Source organism: Zeus faber, assembly GCF_960531495.2.
Source record: "Zeus faber genome assembly, chromosome: 16".
Lineage (NCBI taxonomy): Eukaryota > Metazoa > Chordata > Actinopteri > Zeiformes > Zeidae > Zeus > Zeus faber.
The window spans coordinates 16,705,442-16,723,877 of record NC_137202.1 but is presented as its reverse complement, the minus strand read 5'-3'; the positions used below and the strand labels follow the sequence as shown (position 1 = coordinate 16,723,877).

At 42.0% G+C, this 18,436-nt stretch overlaps 1 protein-coding gene across 1 annotated transcript; it reads left to right on the top strand.

Annotated features, from left to right (window-relative positions):
* Window positions 1–181: 181 nt before the first annotated feature.
* ppp4r3b (protein phosphatase 4, regulatory subunit 3B) lies at window positions 182–15,239 on the top strand. The gene is made up of 16 exons (XM_080016073.1): window positions 182–574; window positions 1,194–1,249; window positions 1,594–1,692; window positions 2,540–3,163; window positions 5,314–5,391; window positions 5,728–5,844; window positions 5,981–6,097; window positions 7,064–7,195; window positions 7,526–7,628; window positions 8,179–8,220; window positions 8,372–8,530; window positions 8,650–8,819; window positions 8,917–9,056; window positions 10,504–10,652; window positions 11,135–11,280; window positions 13,285–15,239. The coding sequence occupies exons 1-16, from the start codon at window positions 433–435 to the stop codon at window positions 13,387–13,389; spliced, it is 2,379 nt and encodes a 792-aa protein (XP_079872199.1). The 5' UTR covers window positions 182–432; the 3' UTR covers window positions 13,390–15,239.
* The last annotated feature ends 3,197 nt before the right edge of the window (window positions 15,240–18,436 follow it).

Genomic DNA, 18,436 nt, shown 5'->3' with positions numbered 1-18,436 from the left:
GGTGGAGAGGATAACATTACCGACACAGAACACACCAACATGTAAAACGTGCGAGACCGTATCCATGAAACGCGAACAGTAGCGAATGTGTCTCTCCCGGGCTTCCGTAGCCCCTCAGAGGAGACCCCGCGGCGGTGAAGAAGAAACAGAACACAAGATCGGATTACAAGATGGCGGACTGTGGACCGTAGCGTAAAGGCCGTCGTATTTGTTTAGTTCCCTGCGTTTTCAAACCGCACACAGTTGACGTCCCCCCGAGTTGCCGACATCTTCAAAAACGCAATGCTCTCGAAGTAGAGGCCGAGTTCCGCGGCTCTGGAACATGTGGGTGGAAACAAAGTTCACCGTTTGCGGATAGGGAAACACCACACAGAGCGAAGCCTCAGCTCGTTAGCTTAGCTAGCTAGCCTGCTAGCCACGACTCTGTGAGCCATGTCCGACACTCGGCGGCGGGTGAAAGTGTACACGCTAAACGAAGACCGCCAGTGGGACGACCGGGGTACCGGACACGTCTCGTCTACCTTCGTGGAGCGGCTGGAGGGGATCTCGTTGTTGGTACGGGCCGAGTCTGACGGTAGGTCGCCGCTTGCCGTAGCATCAGAGGCGCCGCGTTTGATAACGTTAGCTAATGCCGCTAATAGTTAGAATAGTGCTAATAATGCCATTGGTGCAGTTCTTCCGAACTAGCTAATGTTGCGAGGTCCCGCAGCACAACTCAAGTCCCAACACTCTTAATTGCAGCATTGTAGTTGTTTTGTTTTGTTTTTTTAAACAGAGAAATATGTTTTCATCAATGACACCAAAACTCAGCTTGGTTGAATCAACCAGATAAGCAGGAGCAATAAGTTATATCAACGTTTAAAAATAATTGTACGATCGTTTTTACAATGTAAGGTATTCTAGGTGGAAGATAAATATTTTATTTCGCGTATTTGTAAGGCAACAATTTATATATGTATATTTCTCGCTTGTGTGTATATTTTTTGTTCTGAACTAGATTCCTTTATTACTCTCCCTACTTGTTACCTGTTTTGTACTGCCTTTGGAGTTTTCTACGTTACCATCTCACTGCACCGTACTTGGCTTGTATGATGGATTTCAAGAATACAGTATCTTAAATCCTAGTACAATTCTGCGATAGTTAAATAAGACGTGTGGTTAAGTATCAGTTGTTGTTTTTTTCTTTGTTCTAGGTTCATTGTTGTTGGAGTCGAAAATCAGTCCTAATACAGCATATCAGAAACAACAAGTAAGTTTTCCATTGTTCAGGTGAGCTAACTATGGGTAACTTTTACCCATGGTTAGTTAGGTAATGCCCAAATTCAGCTCCCATCTGGATCTTAACAATGGATGATTTTCAACTATTGCTAAAATATATGAAAATGAAGTTGTTCTCTGAAGCAGACCAAGCAGGTAAATAATTGCACTGCTATTCCATTCACACTGCCAACAAAAAATGCTAGTTGCCCCACTGAAGAGATGGATGTCTAAGGACCTTTTTTTGCATCTTTTCTGTTATCCTGCCTAAATTTGAGACTTTGTTTGATTGACCTCAATGTGTGGCATAGTGATTATTTTTATTTCCTCCTCTAGGACACACTCATTGTCTGGTCAGAAGCAGAGAATTATGATCTGGCTCTGAGTTTCCAGGAGAAAGCTGGTTGCGATGAAATCTGGGAGAAGATTTGCCAGGTATAAGAAAGCCAGCTTTACTCCAAGTTATGAAATGTTTGCCAGAGTTAGAATTCCAAAGTTGATGCTTTGTACTTCATTTTTATGACCTCAGAATGCTGAACTGTTGACACTTGATAACTGTTGATCAAATATATTTACATTGTTGGGGCACTTTGATTTTAACCTTAAAGGTGCAATTGAGAAGGGTCTTATTGCTTGAGAACAGGGTTAAGGCCACTTGATAGTTCTGCGTTGAATATCCGCCAAAGGTCTACGTCACCAGCAGAGGCTGCCGCTGTAACTTGCGCGCACCTCTTCTGTGATTGGTCCGTTTTTCTTGCTACAAGTTTCCGGTTCATTTCCTCCAACAGTATAAAACAAAATGGAGCAGATGGAAGAGGTGCTGGCTAAGGAAGTTTGAAAATATGTACATTTATACGACACATCATCGTCTAATTATAAAGACCAACAAATGACACTGAATTCACAGCGTGAAATACCTGCGATGCGTTTGTATTCCGTACTAAAATTGACTCGACACTGCGACTTGGCGTTTTGGCGGTCGCTGCGTGTAATCACAGACGCAGAACCATAAATAAAAACACTGACGCAGACACCCACGACGTACCTACGGGGGCTATTCGACACAACACTATAAAGCCGTCTTTTGTGTTCCAAACCATTGCAGTAAAAAGAAGTAAGTTTATATAATGAATTGTCTCAATTCAAACGATGCAGTATGACATTCATTGCGGTTTTATTAATAGCCAACAAGCCTATTTATTTAAATGTTATTTAACTGTACATAGTTGCTACTGCCAGTGGATTTTACCTTTCCGTGTGTTATCAATTGTCCTTTCCCTAGGTGCAGGGGAAGGACCCAGCCCTGGAGATTACCCAAGACCCAATCGACGAGTCCGAAGAGGAGCGCATGGAGGAGTTACCTGAGACGAGTCACCTGGTGGAGCTACCGGCCTGCGAACTGAGCAGGCTGGAGGAGATTGCAGACCTGGTTACCTCTGTGCTCTCCTCCCCCATACGCAGAGAGAAACTGGCTCTGGCCCTGATGAGCGAGGGCTACATCAAGAAGCTTCTGGGGCTCTTTCAGGTCTGCGAGGACCTGGACAACAGGGAAGGCCTTCACCACCTATACGAGATTGTCCGGGGTGTGTTGTTCCTCAACAAAGCGGCTCTGTTCGAGGTGATGTTCTCAGACGACTGCATCATGGATGTTGTGGGCTGTTTGGAGTACGACCCAGCGCTGGTGCAGCCCAAACGGCACCGGGAGTTTCTTACCAAGACAGCTAAGTTTAAGGAGGTGATTCCCATCACGGACTCGGAGCTGCGACAGAAGATCCACCAGACGTATCGGGTGCAGTACATACAGGACATCATCCTGCCGACGCCGTCGGTCTTTGAAGAGAACTTCCTCTCCACGCTCACGTCCTTCATCTTCTTTAACAAGGTGGAGATTGTCAGCATGCTGCAGGTAAGGTTGCATGCCAGTGAAAGTTCTGCCAGTCTGTTATCACATACCACCTGTACAGCTTCGATAAAACGTAATTGTTTTTTTTTTATACATGACCATGTTCTAGATTGTACCTTGATATTTAAAAATGTTTCTCTTCCATTCTTAAGTTAGATTTTTGGCATTTAGCAAGATTGTATTCCCACAGTGGGAGGGGGGAGGGAGAGAGAGAGAATACCCTACCTACGGTTTCCAAATGCATGAACAGATTTAGAAGCCACGAGTTGAAGTAAGTCAAGTTCCAAATGTTCTTATGACTTTTCATTCCTTAACTAAATCTTAAATTAAGTCAATGTGGACATCAGTGTCTATAGTAATCTAGCGGAGAAATGCACATCGGGGATATCGCACATTGGCCCTACAAGAACATTATATTCAGGTTTTAGCCCCAAATTTTAACCTGTGAAGTTCCTTACTCACCCCAGAGTGAGTCGAAAACATATTCCTTGTTTGTCCTCACACATGGAGTTCGCTTGCAGCTCCAAAGCTACGGGTCTCATTTGTGTACATTTGACTTTAGTCACAAAAGTTTATAAAGTTGATGAAATTTCTCTCCGGATTTTCCAAGCAGTGTTTAGTCCATTTGAACGGAACCTTGTTGGGAACTTGGGACAATGAGTGATTTCCTTCCACAGAGATGGGGTGAAGCCGGACTCTTTCGTCTTGCATTTATTCGAGGGCAGGTGGTGGACAGCCACATTCCTACGTTTAGAATAAAGTAATAACACACAACAACTGTATCGGCTCTCATCAGTGATCTCTCTTCTCCACCTCGTCTAGCCATGTATACGAAAAACAGGGCTCCTACGTTACCCACAATGCGACAGGGCTCCCCCCGAATTGTTTTAAAAAGACAGACATAAACAAAACTGTCTTTTGGTCTTTGGTCTGTCTTTTTAAAACAATATTCTTATTCTGTTGGTTGGTTTTGAATGTGTGTGTGTGTGTGTGTGTGTGTGTGTGTGTGTGTGTGTGTGTGTGTGTGTGTGTGTGTGTGTGTGTGTGTGTGTGTGTGTGTGTGTGTGTGTGTGTGTGTGTGTGTGTGTGTGTGTGTGTGCGTGTGTGTGTGCTGGACAGAGTTCCAGTGCTTTTTATGACAATCATTTGTTACTGTTCACTGAATAATTTAAACCTTTCAAGCAGATTTTATTTGAGTTATTATTAAAAAAATATTTGTTTTGTTATCATACATTCAGTTTTATTCGTACACATTCATGTTATTTTGTTCAATAAAGCAATGTTTTCGGAACACCATTTATTTACTGTCAAAACCTTTTTATATATACATACACACACACACAGATATAGCTGCCGTGTGTGTTGTGTCCCTAGTAGTATCCCTGGCCCTACTGTAGTAGTAAGGCACCACCGTAAGTGCTATCTGAATCATTCATAACTTGCATCCATTGTCAGCGTGTTCTACTTTATTGAAATTTCTTACAGTGTCTAGATCTATTTATTTTCAGGAGTGATTGTCTTTTACCTTTTTATTTATTTTTTATTTTTTGTATCAACAACTGTAGTGTCTATGTTAATGAATGTCAGGGTTGTGGTAAGTACATTTTGCCTTTATTTGCCAGGTATTTGATCAAGACTTTTGTTAAAATGCAATACTATTTGAGCTGCTCCTCATGTTTACGCCACTTACTGTACTCATCTAAAAAGCTTTATTTTGTGGTCTTTGTGTGTGAAATATGTTGTAATGTGATTTACTCAATATGTCAAGTTTATTCACTACTCTTAATTGTAAATACCAATAATTAACTAAGCTTATGGCATAAACGTCTTTGCATTGCTTGTAATTCAATGTCATATGGAATCTGTCACAGGTATTGATTATTTTAAAACATTTTACAAATGGAATACTTCTGTAGTCTCCACATTAAAATGAAATAAAAAGCAATTGTATTTAAAAGTTGAGGAGACTTCTCTATTGTTGATTGACATTTAACATCAGCATTTAACAAGGCTGTTAACATTTTTGTCTAGCATCCAATCAACACTGACTGTCAGATTGAACAGGTTTTATTTTCAGAATCTTTTGATTCATCCACAACATCAACATCTTGCCTTGTTAACCTGGTTTATGTGTTTGTTTCCCCATGCAACAGGAGGACGAGAGGTTCTTAACTGAGGTCTTTGCACAGCTAACAGATGAATCAACTGAGGACAGTAAAAGGAGAGAGCTTGTAAGTAAAACATGGGGCAAAAATTCTTGGCTCTCTGGGAAAAAATGTTTTTGAACCTCAGGTATTTTGCGTATATGTTTTTAAAGAAGCGTCTTTTTCTCTACATGGAGGTACTGCTACAGCAGCTTGTGGATTGCCATTTGCTTTTTGATTTTTCCTTTTTGAGCAAACTATTTTCTCACAGTATGAATGAACACACAATCAAAGCTATATTTGTATGTGTTCACTCTTTTACTCTAAATATCTTTGAGGAAAATGTTTGGGAGATACCTCCATCAGAGTAACAGGTGGTGGCTGTCTCAGACTTGACCACAGAGACTGTTCTCTTGTTTGCAGGTGAACTTCTTCAAGGAATTTTGCGCCTTTTCACAAACGTTGCAACCGCAGAACAGGGACGCTTTCTTCAAAACGCTGGCTAATCTGGGGATTCTACCTGCTCTTGAAATAGTCATGGTATTCCATTTTTACATCTTCAAATATGCTGTGGTCCTCTATACAAATTGTAGTGAATAGTTGAGGACAGGTATACTATTACCTTCTGTTTCAACCATTCCTGTCCTTTCCCTCTCCGTCCTCTTTTTGTGCCCAGGGAATGGATGACTTGCAGGTGAGAGCCGCAGCCACAGACATCTTCTCCTACCTGGTGGAATTCAGCCCCTCTATGGTCAGAGAGTTTGTCATGCAGGAGCCGCAGCAGACAGACGATGTAAGCATTTCCAGTCACAGGGGCAGTAGTTGTAGCTTTTAGGAAACTTTTCCACACGCTTGAAAATTAATCATTCTGTTTTGTGGAGGAATGCTTCTTCGCCTGACGCTGTGTGCCAGCATCTCATGGTTAACGTTTCATCCAGATCGATCCACATACGGAGTAGAAATGTGTGAAAAACCAACCAAATTTGGCCATAAGTATTCAGCTGGTCCTGCTTGACTGACATGCAACTATTCATAAACAAAATGAACGAGATGAGATTTACAGTAAGATGCTTTATGACGTCATCATAGTGTGTGTGTGTGTGTGTGTGTGTGTGTGTGTGTGTGTGTGTGTGTGTGTGTGTGTGTGTGTGTGTGTGTGTGTGTGTGTGTGTGTGTGTGTGTCGTCTTACCTGCTGTCTGTGAATCCCTTATGTTAGTATAAGCTGTTAATAGTGTAATAATACATAATGTGCCGTTTCATTGCAGCCATTTGGCATTAGTGTAATTAATTTGCATCAACACAACTGATCGAAACTCACCTAAAATGGATTCTATATAATGCAACATCGATAAAATTCGCCAATTTTTTCCCCCCAAAATTATCATTGTTAGTTCAAATAATTATGATTAGGTCATTAATGCAATAATTGTGACAGTTCGAGCTGGTATTGATATGCATCTTCAGTGCACCTTTCTGCCTGCGTAGTTGTTGCAAATGGACTTAAAACAGATTGCTTGGGCGGCGTACACAGCAATTGGGCAAACTGGAAACTAAAGTGGTCCCAAAAATTGCGGTCTTGCCTGCTTCCATACGATATATACAGACCAGAATGTCTTTTTTTCTTATTTGCATATTGAATGTTGTTCTTAATTTTGGTTCGCTCATCAGCTTCACCACAATCCACTGTGATAGTTTGTACCATGTGTGTCCTGACTATGATGATTAGTTGATATTCCGATGTTTCCTTTTGACTCGAAGGATGTTCTGCTGATCAACGTAGTAATCAAGCAGATGATTTGTGACTCGGACCCAGAGCTGGGAGGCGCGGTCCAGCTGATGGGCTTGCTCAGGACCCTCATCGACCCAGAGAACATGCTGGCTCCTAGCAACGTCAGTAGGACCAACACGCAGTCACACACACCTTGGGAGGTTTTCTCAGGGTTGGGAAACATTTTCTAGAATTAAAATGTACTTGCATCTTCATCTTCATCGTCGGACGACCTTACTAATTCAGACACGAGTAGCAGAAATACTACGAGCGATACTTATTCATAGCAAAGTCTCGGCTGTACTTGCTTCAGCAGAGAGTAGTGCATTTGAAAATGCGGAATGTTCCCAAGTAGAAAACTGGACAGAAAATTGCATCAAAACTCTTGTAACACGTCAGATACTTTTGTGTCTCAGCTCGAATTTCATTTTCTTTTGTTTTGTCTCAATCAGAAAACGGAGAAGACAGAGTTTCTGAGTTTCTTCTACAAGTACTGCATGCACGTGCTCACTGCCCCTCTACTGGCCAACACCTCCCACGATAATAACTCTAAAGGTGAGCAGGGGAATAAAAGTGTGCAAGTAAACCCTGGAAGAATGAAAAGAGCAATCTTTTCTCTATTGACCGGGTAATAAAAAAATTCTAAATCAAGATACAAGGTTAAGATAAGATAAAGATACTTTATTAATCCCCAAAGAGAATTATATTCAATACCAGTTTCTAAATGACGCTCGTGGTGCATTCTGAATTTAAAAGAAAATCCTCCAGGAAATTAGAAAAAGAAATACATTACTGCCTGGCAGTATCCCAGTAGAATGCTTGCTTGTGTGTCTGTGTAGAACAGATGACGACATTGGTAACGAGTCTTAAATTTTCGTGTTGGCAACAGTTTTTCCATTGTATTTGCAGACGAGGCTCCTCTGGGCTGTAGTATTTAATGCTGTACCAAAAGGGGGCTTCTTGCAAACAAAGTTAAATCATTTTCTTTAACAGAGGTCTATTACATTGTATAGTTGTGGCTCTTTGTTACAGTTGTTTAACATTGTGGTTGTTGATTTTAATTAAAACTCTCAACTGAAATAAAGTCCTTGTTGCTGTTTTTCAGATCTGTTGGAGGGCTCAACAAAGATTAACCCGGTGTGTCCAGGTACGTGAAAAGCAACACACTCATTAAAAGCTGGATACATTAATGGCTTATAAAGGGAACTTTCTTTCACCCCAATTCCGACAGAAGCTTTTAATCTTGGCTGCATGTTTGCAGGGTGATGATGTAAAATGTATTATTTTTTTCCTTTTAGACAACTTTCAAACCGCTCAACTGCTGGCACTGATCTTGGAGCTGCTCACCTTCTGTGTTGAGCACCACACGTACCACATCAAGACATACATCATGAACAAGGACCTGCTCAGGAGAGTGCTAGTGCTCATGAACTCCAAACACACCTTCCTCGCCCTTTGTGAGTCGCTTGGTCTTTTCTCTTCCAGATGTGTGCATGTAGCCTACTTTCTACACTGTTGTTATTTTTCCTTTTTTTATGTGTTTTTTTTTTTCTCTTTGTGTTGTTTTTACCTCCAGGTGCTCTGCGGTTCATGCGCAGGATAATTGGGCTGAAGGACGAGTACTACAACCGCTACATCATCAAGGGGAACCTGTTTGAGCCCGTCATCAACGCTCTGCTTGACAACGGCACTCGATACAACTTGCTCAACTCGGCCATCATAGAGCTCTTTGAGTTCATAAAAGTGGTGAGCTGGAACACAGCTGGAATAACACATTAAACTGTCAGTTGTATTAAAACCACCTGGTACTCAGGTCAACTCCTGTTCAATCTCTCCTCTCCAGGAGGACATCAAGTCACTCATCGCTCACATTGTGGACAACTTCTACAAAGCACTTGAGTCCATTGAGTACGTCCAGACCTTCAAGGGGCTGAAGTGTCGCTACGAGCAGGAGAAGGACCGACAGAGCCAGAGACTCAACAGGTCAGTGCTGACTGGTTAGAGCAGATCAGCTGAAGATTTTCTCTGATTATTTCAAAAATGCTTTCACTAAATAGACTCATTTTTGGCTGGTAAGGAAGTTATTATTTTAAATTCATTATCTGTACATGTTTCCCACTAGAACACAACTGCCAATAGGATGTAAAGGCTTTACCATGAACTCTGGGAACTTAATTGCGCACAGTGGATTGAAATATAGACATAAGTATTTTAAAAGGGAAAAAAGGAAAATGGTATTGAGCTTGTGTCATACAAAGTCAAGTCTTTTAACAATGCCGCCATTGGATGTAAACATAACACGTAGCCAATGTGACGTCTGTGCTGGGGTTTAATATTTTCCCCGAAAATTAGACATTTTCTATCCAGGGAAAAGAAGCACGCTATTCTGGGAATCCCGAGAAATATTCTGTAGCCAAGCAATGTTTGATATAGTAAAAGTCAATGATCACTCAAAGTTAACAAAACATTTCTTTGAACTTCAGCATTTCAAAGTAACAATGTGCAATTGTGCATCTAAGCCAATACACAATCCAAGCGGCCTGCATGTTGTGCTTCATGTGCAAAATGCATTTTAAGAACAGGGCAGGCCTACTACGGTGCTCTTGCATTATAACAATAATAGTCTGTAAAACAAAGGAGATAGGCCTATGCAAAAATAAAATGTAACAAAATGGCCTATAATTCTAAATTTACTACATAATCAAATAAAATATGCTTAGGTCTATTATAAATATAACAGGCCAGTCATAAATAAAACAGATATCACCCGAATTAAAACAAAAACACTTCGTATTTATAATTACAATAAGCCTTCAGTGTGTTCCACCGGCACATGCAGTGCACGCACAGCTTTTGCAGAATCTTAAAAACATGTCTTAAAACATATGCAATGCATATATTTTTAGTAAACTTAAGGCCTTCACATTTTCTAAATGTAGGCCTATTCCAGTATGTTCTAAATTTAAATCCCATTTTCACATTATTATATTTACTGGGAAACTGTTTGGAGGGCCATTCCCAGGAATCCCGCTTTCCGAGATTAAACCCTGGTCTATGCGGGTGATAAGAAATCAATCACTTATGTCATTCAGCCTCCGAGTTTTTTTTTTCCCCAAACTTTATCCAATCTTGATAAGACTACTGTATAGCAGTATATAACTGGCTGGCTTGGGTAAACCAGTAAATTGCTGACTATCAATACGGATTGGGGGAAAAATACTTTCATCGATCAAGGTCTAATTGAGCTTTTACACTAATATTGTAACGTGGTTGGATTATAGTGTTCATAAGAATTTTCACAGAGCTGAAAAGGGTGGTGAAGACAGCACTTTGTCCTCCAGTGCTTTTAACGTTTGACAAATTGACCGTTAACCATGAACATTAATGCTCGCTGAGTTGTTTGGGTGATTCATTTTATTCGCTGTTGTAGATATCGGAGGGATGCACGATCTTTAGATGAAGAGGAGGAGATGTGGTTCAACGATGATGAAGATGACGACGATGGGGAGGCCGTGGAGAAGAGCCGGACGGAAGATGACTTCTCCGACAGCTACGGCAAATACATGGAGGCCAAAAAAGGTGCGGCACTCAATTATATACGATCATTATTATCTGGAGAAGCGTTGCCCTGAGGTTTAAAGGAAAAGATTAAATGTCCTCGCTGATAGATCTCATTCCCATTTAGTTTCCTCCTCACACTATATGTAACAGATTTGATTTGTTGTATTAGTTACAAGGAAAACTGCAAAAAACCTGTGGTAAAATGATGGAAATATGTCATAAGCAAATAGAAACAAACATTTGACCATATTGGAGCACAGGTAATTGCAAAATAGAAATAAAATCAAAAACCAAAAATCAAAAAAAGTTGAACTTCAGTCAAATCAGTTGACTCTTTACATTGTAATTGTCGTCTCCCATCATGCATCATAATGAGAGGAACAAACATTAGGGTTTAACAGAAAATCAGTTCTGAATGTGTGTATTCATAGTGGGTATCTGTGTAATAGCATAGCCTCCCCTTATGAATCCTCAAGTTTTTATTCCCCGTTATCCTGTAGGAGCTGCCAATGGAGCAAACGGTGCCAACAATAATGGAAAAGCTGCTGCGATCCCTCCTGCCTCACCAGCCGCCACTCCAAACATTACTAACAGCACAACTTCAGCAAGCAAGGCTGCTGCACTGCCCGCCACACCACTCGTGAAGGTCAGTCCACGCACGAGGCTCTAAAATCCACACATTTCTATTGAAATACAGACGTGGACAAATTTGTTGGTATCCTTCGACAAAATAAAGTAGAACCCACAATTTTCTCTGAAATTACTTGAAACTCACAAAAGTTTTTGGCATCCATCATTGTTTATTCCCTAAAATATGGCGCGAGCAACTCGTGTAGATTACCCACATTTTAGTATTTTTTTTTTTTAGACCTTATAGAGCTTATTGTGTGTAATCACAGGTGTCATGACATTTCACTGCATATGTATGACAGTATGTATGTGACAAATAATCTCTTGAACTTAATAGAAATAAGACTTGGCTTTTGATTCAACAGAATATTTTACGTAATAAAACAAATGAAAATGGCATGGACAAAAATAACGGGACCCTTAACCTAATATTTTGCTGCTTTAAGCTGTGTGTTTTGGGTCATTATCCTGTTGGAGGACCCATGACCTGCGACTGAGACAGAGCTTTCTGACACTGGGCAGAAAGCCAGTGTCGCTCCAGAATGCCTTGATAGTCTTGAAATTTCAGTGTGCCCTGCACAGATTCAAGGCACCCTGTGCCAGACGCAGCAGAGCAGCCCCAAAACATAACCGAGCCTCCTCCATATTACACAGTGGGTATGCTGTTCTTTTCTTTGAAAGCTTAATTTTTTCATCTAGAGCTGATGTGAGCTCCAATTTTGACTCATCTGTCCAAAGGACATTCTCCCAGAAGCACTGTGGCTTATCAATATACATTTTAGCAAGTTCCAGTCCCAGGCTTTTTTATGTTTTTCTTTCAAAATTGGAGTCCTCCTGGGTCTTCTTCCCTGGAGCCCACACCATAAAGAGACGGATGGTGCGATTAGACACTGATGCACCTTGACCTTGATGTACCTTGACCTTGGAGTTCAGCTTGTACCTCTTTGGAAGTTGTCCTTGGCTCTTTTTCTACCGTTCGCACTTTCCTTCTGTTCAATTCAGGATCGATTTTCCTCTTGGGACCTCTTGGCTACAGTCCCATGGACCTTAAACTTCTTAATAATATTTGCAACTGTAGTCACAGGAACATCAAGCTTCTTGGAGATGGTCTTATACCTTTAACATGCTTGTCTATCATTTTCTTTCTGATCTCCTCAGACAACTCTCTCCTTTGTTTTCTCTGGTCCATGTTCAGTGTGGTGCACACAATGACACCAAACAGCAGAGTGACTACTTTTCTCCATTGAAATAGGCTGAATGACTGATTATAAGATTGAAGACATGTGTGATACCAATTAAAGGAAACAGTTAGTTTGAAATATCACTATAATCCAATTATTTACAATTTTTTCTAAGGGGTAACAACAAATCTGTCCAGGCCATTTTAGAATATAATTGATTTCTTAAGCAATAATTGATCTCTTTTCCCAGTTTCTTTACTCTGTGACACACCAAAGGCGTGCAACTGTACATGGTTGCTATGGTTCTTAAGGTTCCTATTATTGCTTTTAATTTCATCACTTTTCAGGAGGATTGAAGCATTGTTTCAATGAGCTGTAAGGGTACCAACAAATTTGTCCACGTCTGTATAGGTAATGAACCCCATCATGGTGTGCTGTATGGACATTAATTAATAGAGTTAGCAAACATTCTCCCACGTCTCCTCCACAGTAAAGTATGTTTTAAAGCCTGGTTTATTTTACTGAATTTGCCAGCAAGGAAAACTATTTTGCAGTTATTTTTTTATTCTTCAAACAAATGCTATTTCCTTGAAAGTCATTCATCTGGTGTGCTAACAAAGCCATAACCGCTAATGTGAAATCATGAGATTTAAAAAAAAAAAATGTAATCCCACATTTTAAATCTTCTTGCGTGCTTTGAGAATTAATTTCCTTTGCCGTCAGAATGAGAGCAGGTGTGCTACTTTGGAACCAATGTTGAGTCTTTAAAGTCCAGGGTTTGGGACCGGGTTGGACTCCCTACGTCAGTTTTATCGCTGTTGCCGTCCTTCTGTTCCCAGACCGGTCTGGTCGGACTGGTGGACTACCCCGACGACGAGGACGAGGACGAGGAGGACGAGGAAGAGGAGCAGTCTCCGAGGAAACGGCCCCGCCTGGGCTCCTAAGGCGTCCCGCGTTTGGTGTTTTTTTTCCAGACGGACGCAGAGTCCCTCCCGTCCTCGCGCCTCTGGTCGTGTCATTGGTCCCCAGCCTGCTCGTGTCACCCGCCGCTCCGCTCGTCCGGGTCCCGCTACGGAGACGAGGGCGGCGGCCGACTCCCACTCCCTCCTCACGTCCGTCCGCTTCTCCTCCTGGAAAGAAACACTGCTCTGCTCTTTCAAACCCCACACCCCACCCAGACTTCCTCATCTTCTGGTTCCCTCTCTCCATCCTCCCCCAACACCAGTGAGCTCCACAGAGGAGGAACAGCCAGCGTGCGACCCGCCCAGCGAGCCGCTCAGGCTAGCAGGACTAGCCCCCGCAAGCTGCAGAGAGCTTGACTCGGCTACATCCACTTCTGTTCCTCTCCGCTGAGAATGGAAGGGTTTTGGCAAAACCTAGAAAAAAAAAAAACGAAAAAAAACAAGGCTAATGTATAGAGACGCGGGCGGAAATGGAACGATGGGGGAACAGCAAAACAATCGGCAAAAGACTCAGCTGTAGCGGAGCAGGACTCGACATGTCAGAGCGACGGACTGGTGAAGGTGCACACCAAACGGCGTACACGTTATCTTACACAGGACTGCGTTAGCAAGGAATCCTGTATTTCAATTTTGTTAAAGTACTGTACAGATTTTTTTTTTTTTTCCTTTTCCTTTTTAATCATTTGCCCCCTCACTTGATTTTACAAGGGGAGTGATGTACCTACCTGCCTGTGTATTTTTCTTTTTGTGGTTGCACAAAAAGGTTGGGTCACTGTTCACCCTTTTAATCCAATACAATTGATTCATTGTAAAATGCAAAGAAGATGAAATTGCTGGTTTTAAAAAAAAAAAAAAAAGAAAAAGAAAAAAAAATGTATTGAAACTGCAGTAAAGTCATTTTTGCAGCCAACTCCTCAGGGTGTTTGGAGTTTTGTGTGTATATTGTAGTGTCTTTAAGGCAGTGATCTCCTTATCTTACGCTGCTTTTTTTGATGAGATTGTTCTTGTATGCACAATGCAGACACACACACACACACACACACACACTACTAAGACGCGCCAAATGAAACACAAGCACCTATCCAAATGTTTTCTAGATCCAAGAGTTTATTTTTGCTGTGTGAAGCCCTCAGACACATTTTCCCCTCAAGGGTTTGATTATACTACTATAGCTGGTGATGAGGGGGGAAAAACTAAAAGAGCTTATATCGGAACTCACTTCAGTCGACTAACTTCATCCTCTCATTTCATAGGCTCGGTTCAGTACTAATCAAAACAATCTATAGTGAGTGAAAGGGAATCCTTTGGCCACCCTTGGAGAAGTCAAAAGTATTTTCTTTTTTCTGTTGATCTAGTTTGTTTTGGCTTATATATTACTCCCCTTAAACCGCTGAACCGAGTAACACTTTGTGTATTCGACATTCCTATTAAGAATAATATAGGAATTTGATTTCAGAGAATAAAGCGGAGACGCAGGTTAAAGTGTTTCACATGTTGACAAGATGATGCAGCCAGTTCTCTGCAATCTCTTGACTTTCCAGTAAAAGTTTTTCCCAAGTTCTTTAAGGGAGAAGAGGAGTCATTGCCAATGTGCTTTGTGACTTTGAGTCAACGAATAAGGGCCAGGTATCAAGCCTAAACCTTTTAGTAATAGATGGAGAGAACTTCGTGCCATCCCATGGTCATCTATCTCCAATCCATCGATAGAGTTGTACCACGCCCGTTCCTAATATTTGAATGCATTATTTTTATTTTTTTTTACCAGTTTGTCTTATTAAATCTGATCTTGGCATTTAACTTGTGAATCCATCTTCGTTTTAATAAAAGTTTTCAAATTGGCGCTTTTAATTTTCAATTTATGCAAATGATCAGGGAAAAGTCTCATTGTTCTCCAGGAGACACTATTTGGGGCGTGGCGGTTCTGTCCCCTCCTCTGAACCAAGCCCAGGCCCGGGAGGGGGCACGTTCCCTCGGATCGGGCGGCGTTAGCGTTGCTGCAATCGGCGGTCTGATCTCGGCGGGTTCTCTGTCCACCGGTATTTTTTTTTTTTTTCCCCCGTCCACACGAGAAGGCAAAACGATTCAAAACACTCACACAAGCATTCCAAGCCAGCAGGGGCGATTTAGAGCTCCTAAAACGTGATGTCCAACACCGCAGAAGAACATCGGAAGCGTGCGTATCGACCTTCCTTCCCGGTCGTTATGTTGGTAAACACTGGGGGGCGCTGTGGTCCTCAGAGCTTTAACTGCGGCGCCGCGGGCAACGCGTCGTTGGTTGCTGACGCGTGAGCAACTGCGAAGGTTGAGGTCGTAACATCGCCGTTTCCCCAAAGCTTGGTTCCAGTGACTGAAACCTTATCGTTCTATTCTACAGAGAACGTAGTGACTAAGTAGATAAAGTAGATAAGAAAATATATATGTAAAGCACAGAAAATGTTTATATAAGTTAAATATCTATATAATCTTTATATATCTATCTTTATCCATCTATATAATCAATTTATCTATATATCTCTATCTTTATCTATCCATCTATATCTGTCTATAATCTATATATCTATTTATCCATCATCTATAATCTATATCTGTATCTATACTATACATATCTATCTGTATATCTCTATCTGTATCTATAATCTATATCTACTTTATCTATCTATAATCTATATCTCTATATCTACTTTATATATCGACTTTTGCGTTCATTAATTTTTTTCGTTAGCTCCTATTTACACACACAATTGGCTGGAAAAACAGGCATAAATAGCAATAAACACATAATTCAGACAAGGTAATTCAAATATAAACATTAAATATGTATTTTTGTCATTTTCACAATATAATTACAATAGTTAACTTAAGTCGAGCATGGCTTTCGTTTCGGACCTCTAAACAGTGACGCTCTGAGCCGCGAGTCCTCAAACCAGCCCACTCCAGCCAGGCTAGCTCCAAGGTTGCCGTGGTAACCGAGCCGCCATCTTTTCTAGTGGACCGACCCACAGGTACCGTCTGCGTGATCACCATATTGGGGTGGTGAAGATCCGCTCGTAAACAAATACACCGTGTACAAGGTGGTGGCCGTCAGTCGCTATGGACCCCGGTCGCCATTTTTTTGGAGGAACACTCCCATTCAGTTGTGTAGAGAAATGGGTCAAATATACAAAATGAACAAAAATTGAGAAATGGAGAAAGAGAAGGGTGGCGGTTTCACACAAGATGGTTGCAGGACTTGGTGTGGCAGTCTCTCACCGAGCAAGACCTCCCAGCATCTTTCTCCCCAAAAATGCCAAGTGATCCCCCAAATAATGGCGCCTTGCGCCAGCTGTGGCTGGCCGGCTCCACACTCCCTCCTCAGATGCCGGCTCCTCTACGAAGTCAACCGTGACTCACGTAATTTACGAAACGATTTTCATGAAATTTGGTTTGTTATAAACGCAAGTAATTGAACATAATACCGGTTACGTATTGGAGTTAAATTGGGGGTGTATCTAATCAGCCTAATGCCAAAACATTAAACTTACGTTCAGAGTTTCGTCCCCGCTTAGCCCACCTTCAGGTTGTACCGCCCTGCTCAACAACACCCTTGATAACATGATGGAGGAATACAACAAGGCCACGCCCCCCAACTGCAAAGTGCAGGTGGTGAAGCAGAATTAGGCCACGCCTCCTTTACCGTAGTACTACGGAGGAAAAAAAAAACACGGAACCGCCCCCAGTACCATATTGAAGGTCGGAAAAGAACCACATCAGGCTACAATTCTATGACCATTATAAAACAAAGTAACACCCCTAATAGCGTATTGAAGGTTGGGAAGGAACAGGCCACGCCCCCATTACCTGAGCAAGGAATACACAAAGCCATGACCCCAACGGCATGTTGAGGGTTAGAAATGAACAGAAATAGGTCACGCCTCCGTCAGTAAAAAAAAAAAATCAATATATTTTCCATGAGCTGCTTGTTGTACGGCTGCTGTGGTCGCTTAATTGCTTGAGTTCAGCCCCGATGGAAGCCAAATGATGGCGAGCGTGTCACCAGGTAGCCCATAATAACACTGTCATAAACTGATACACAGATGACAGGGCTGCGGCTCGGAGCTGGTGAGAACCAGCCTGACGTTGGATCTAGCGCATTAATCCATCTTTCAAAATAATCTGTTTCGAGGTCGTTATTGACATGAAATAAGGGCCCACGTGTGGTTTGAAGTAGTATTTTAGATCAACCTTATTTTCTCAAAAATTTAGTACGGGCCCGTGTATTAGTGTAGTTTTCGTCATGTACAATAACACAACAATAAAACCACTGACAGGCGAAGTGAATAACATCGATCATCTCGTTCCAATGGCACATGTCACAGGGTGGGATATGTTAGGCAGCAAGTGAACAGTCAGTTCTTGAAGTTGATGTGTCGGAAGCAGGAAAAATGAGCAAGCGTAAGGATCTGAGCGACTTTGACAAGGGCCAAAATGTGATGGCTAGACGACTGGGTCAGAGCATCTCCAAGACGACAGGTCTTGCGGGGCGTTCCTGGTATGCAGTGGTTACAGTAGTACCTTCCAAAAGTGGTCCAAGGAAGGACAACCGGCGACAGGGTCTTGGACGCCCAAGGGTCATTGATGCGCGTGGGGAGTGACGTCCAGCCCGTCTGGACCGATCCCACAGAAGAGCTACTGGAGCACAAATAGCTGATAAAGTTCATGCTGCGATGATTGAATGTGTCAGAACACACAGTGCATCACAGCTTGATGCGTATGTAGCTGCGTTGCTGCAAACCAGTGCCCGTGCTGACCCCTGTCCACCGCCAAAAGCGCCTACAATGGGCAATTAAACGTCATAAATGGAGCGATGGAAGAAGGTGGCCTGGTCACGTTTTCTCCACCATCATGTGGATGACCGGGGTAAGGGTCCGATCCAATGGGGGGCCCGCCTCGCAACTTCCAGGACTTAAAGGATCTGCTGCTAACGTCTTGGTGGCAGATACCACAGGACACCTTCAGAGGTCTTGTGGAGTCCACGCCTCCACGGGTCACA

What these genes read in the sequence shown, in the direction of transcription:
- ppp4r3b (XM_080016073.1), top strand. Translation starts at nt 433, where the DNA reads ATGTCCGACACTCGGCGGCGGGTGAAAGTGTACACGCTAAACGAAGAC. An exon ending in TCTTTGAGTTCATAAAAGTG is followed by an intron (nt 8,820 to 8,916) that starts GTGAGCTGGAAC and finishes TCTCCTCTCCAG; the next exon opens with GAGGACATCAAGTCACTCAT. An exon ending in CAGAGCCAGAGACTCAACAG is followed by an intron (nt 9,057 to 10,503) that starts GTCAGTGCTGAC and finishes TCGCTGTTGTAG; the next exon opens with ATATCGGAGGGATGCACGAT.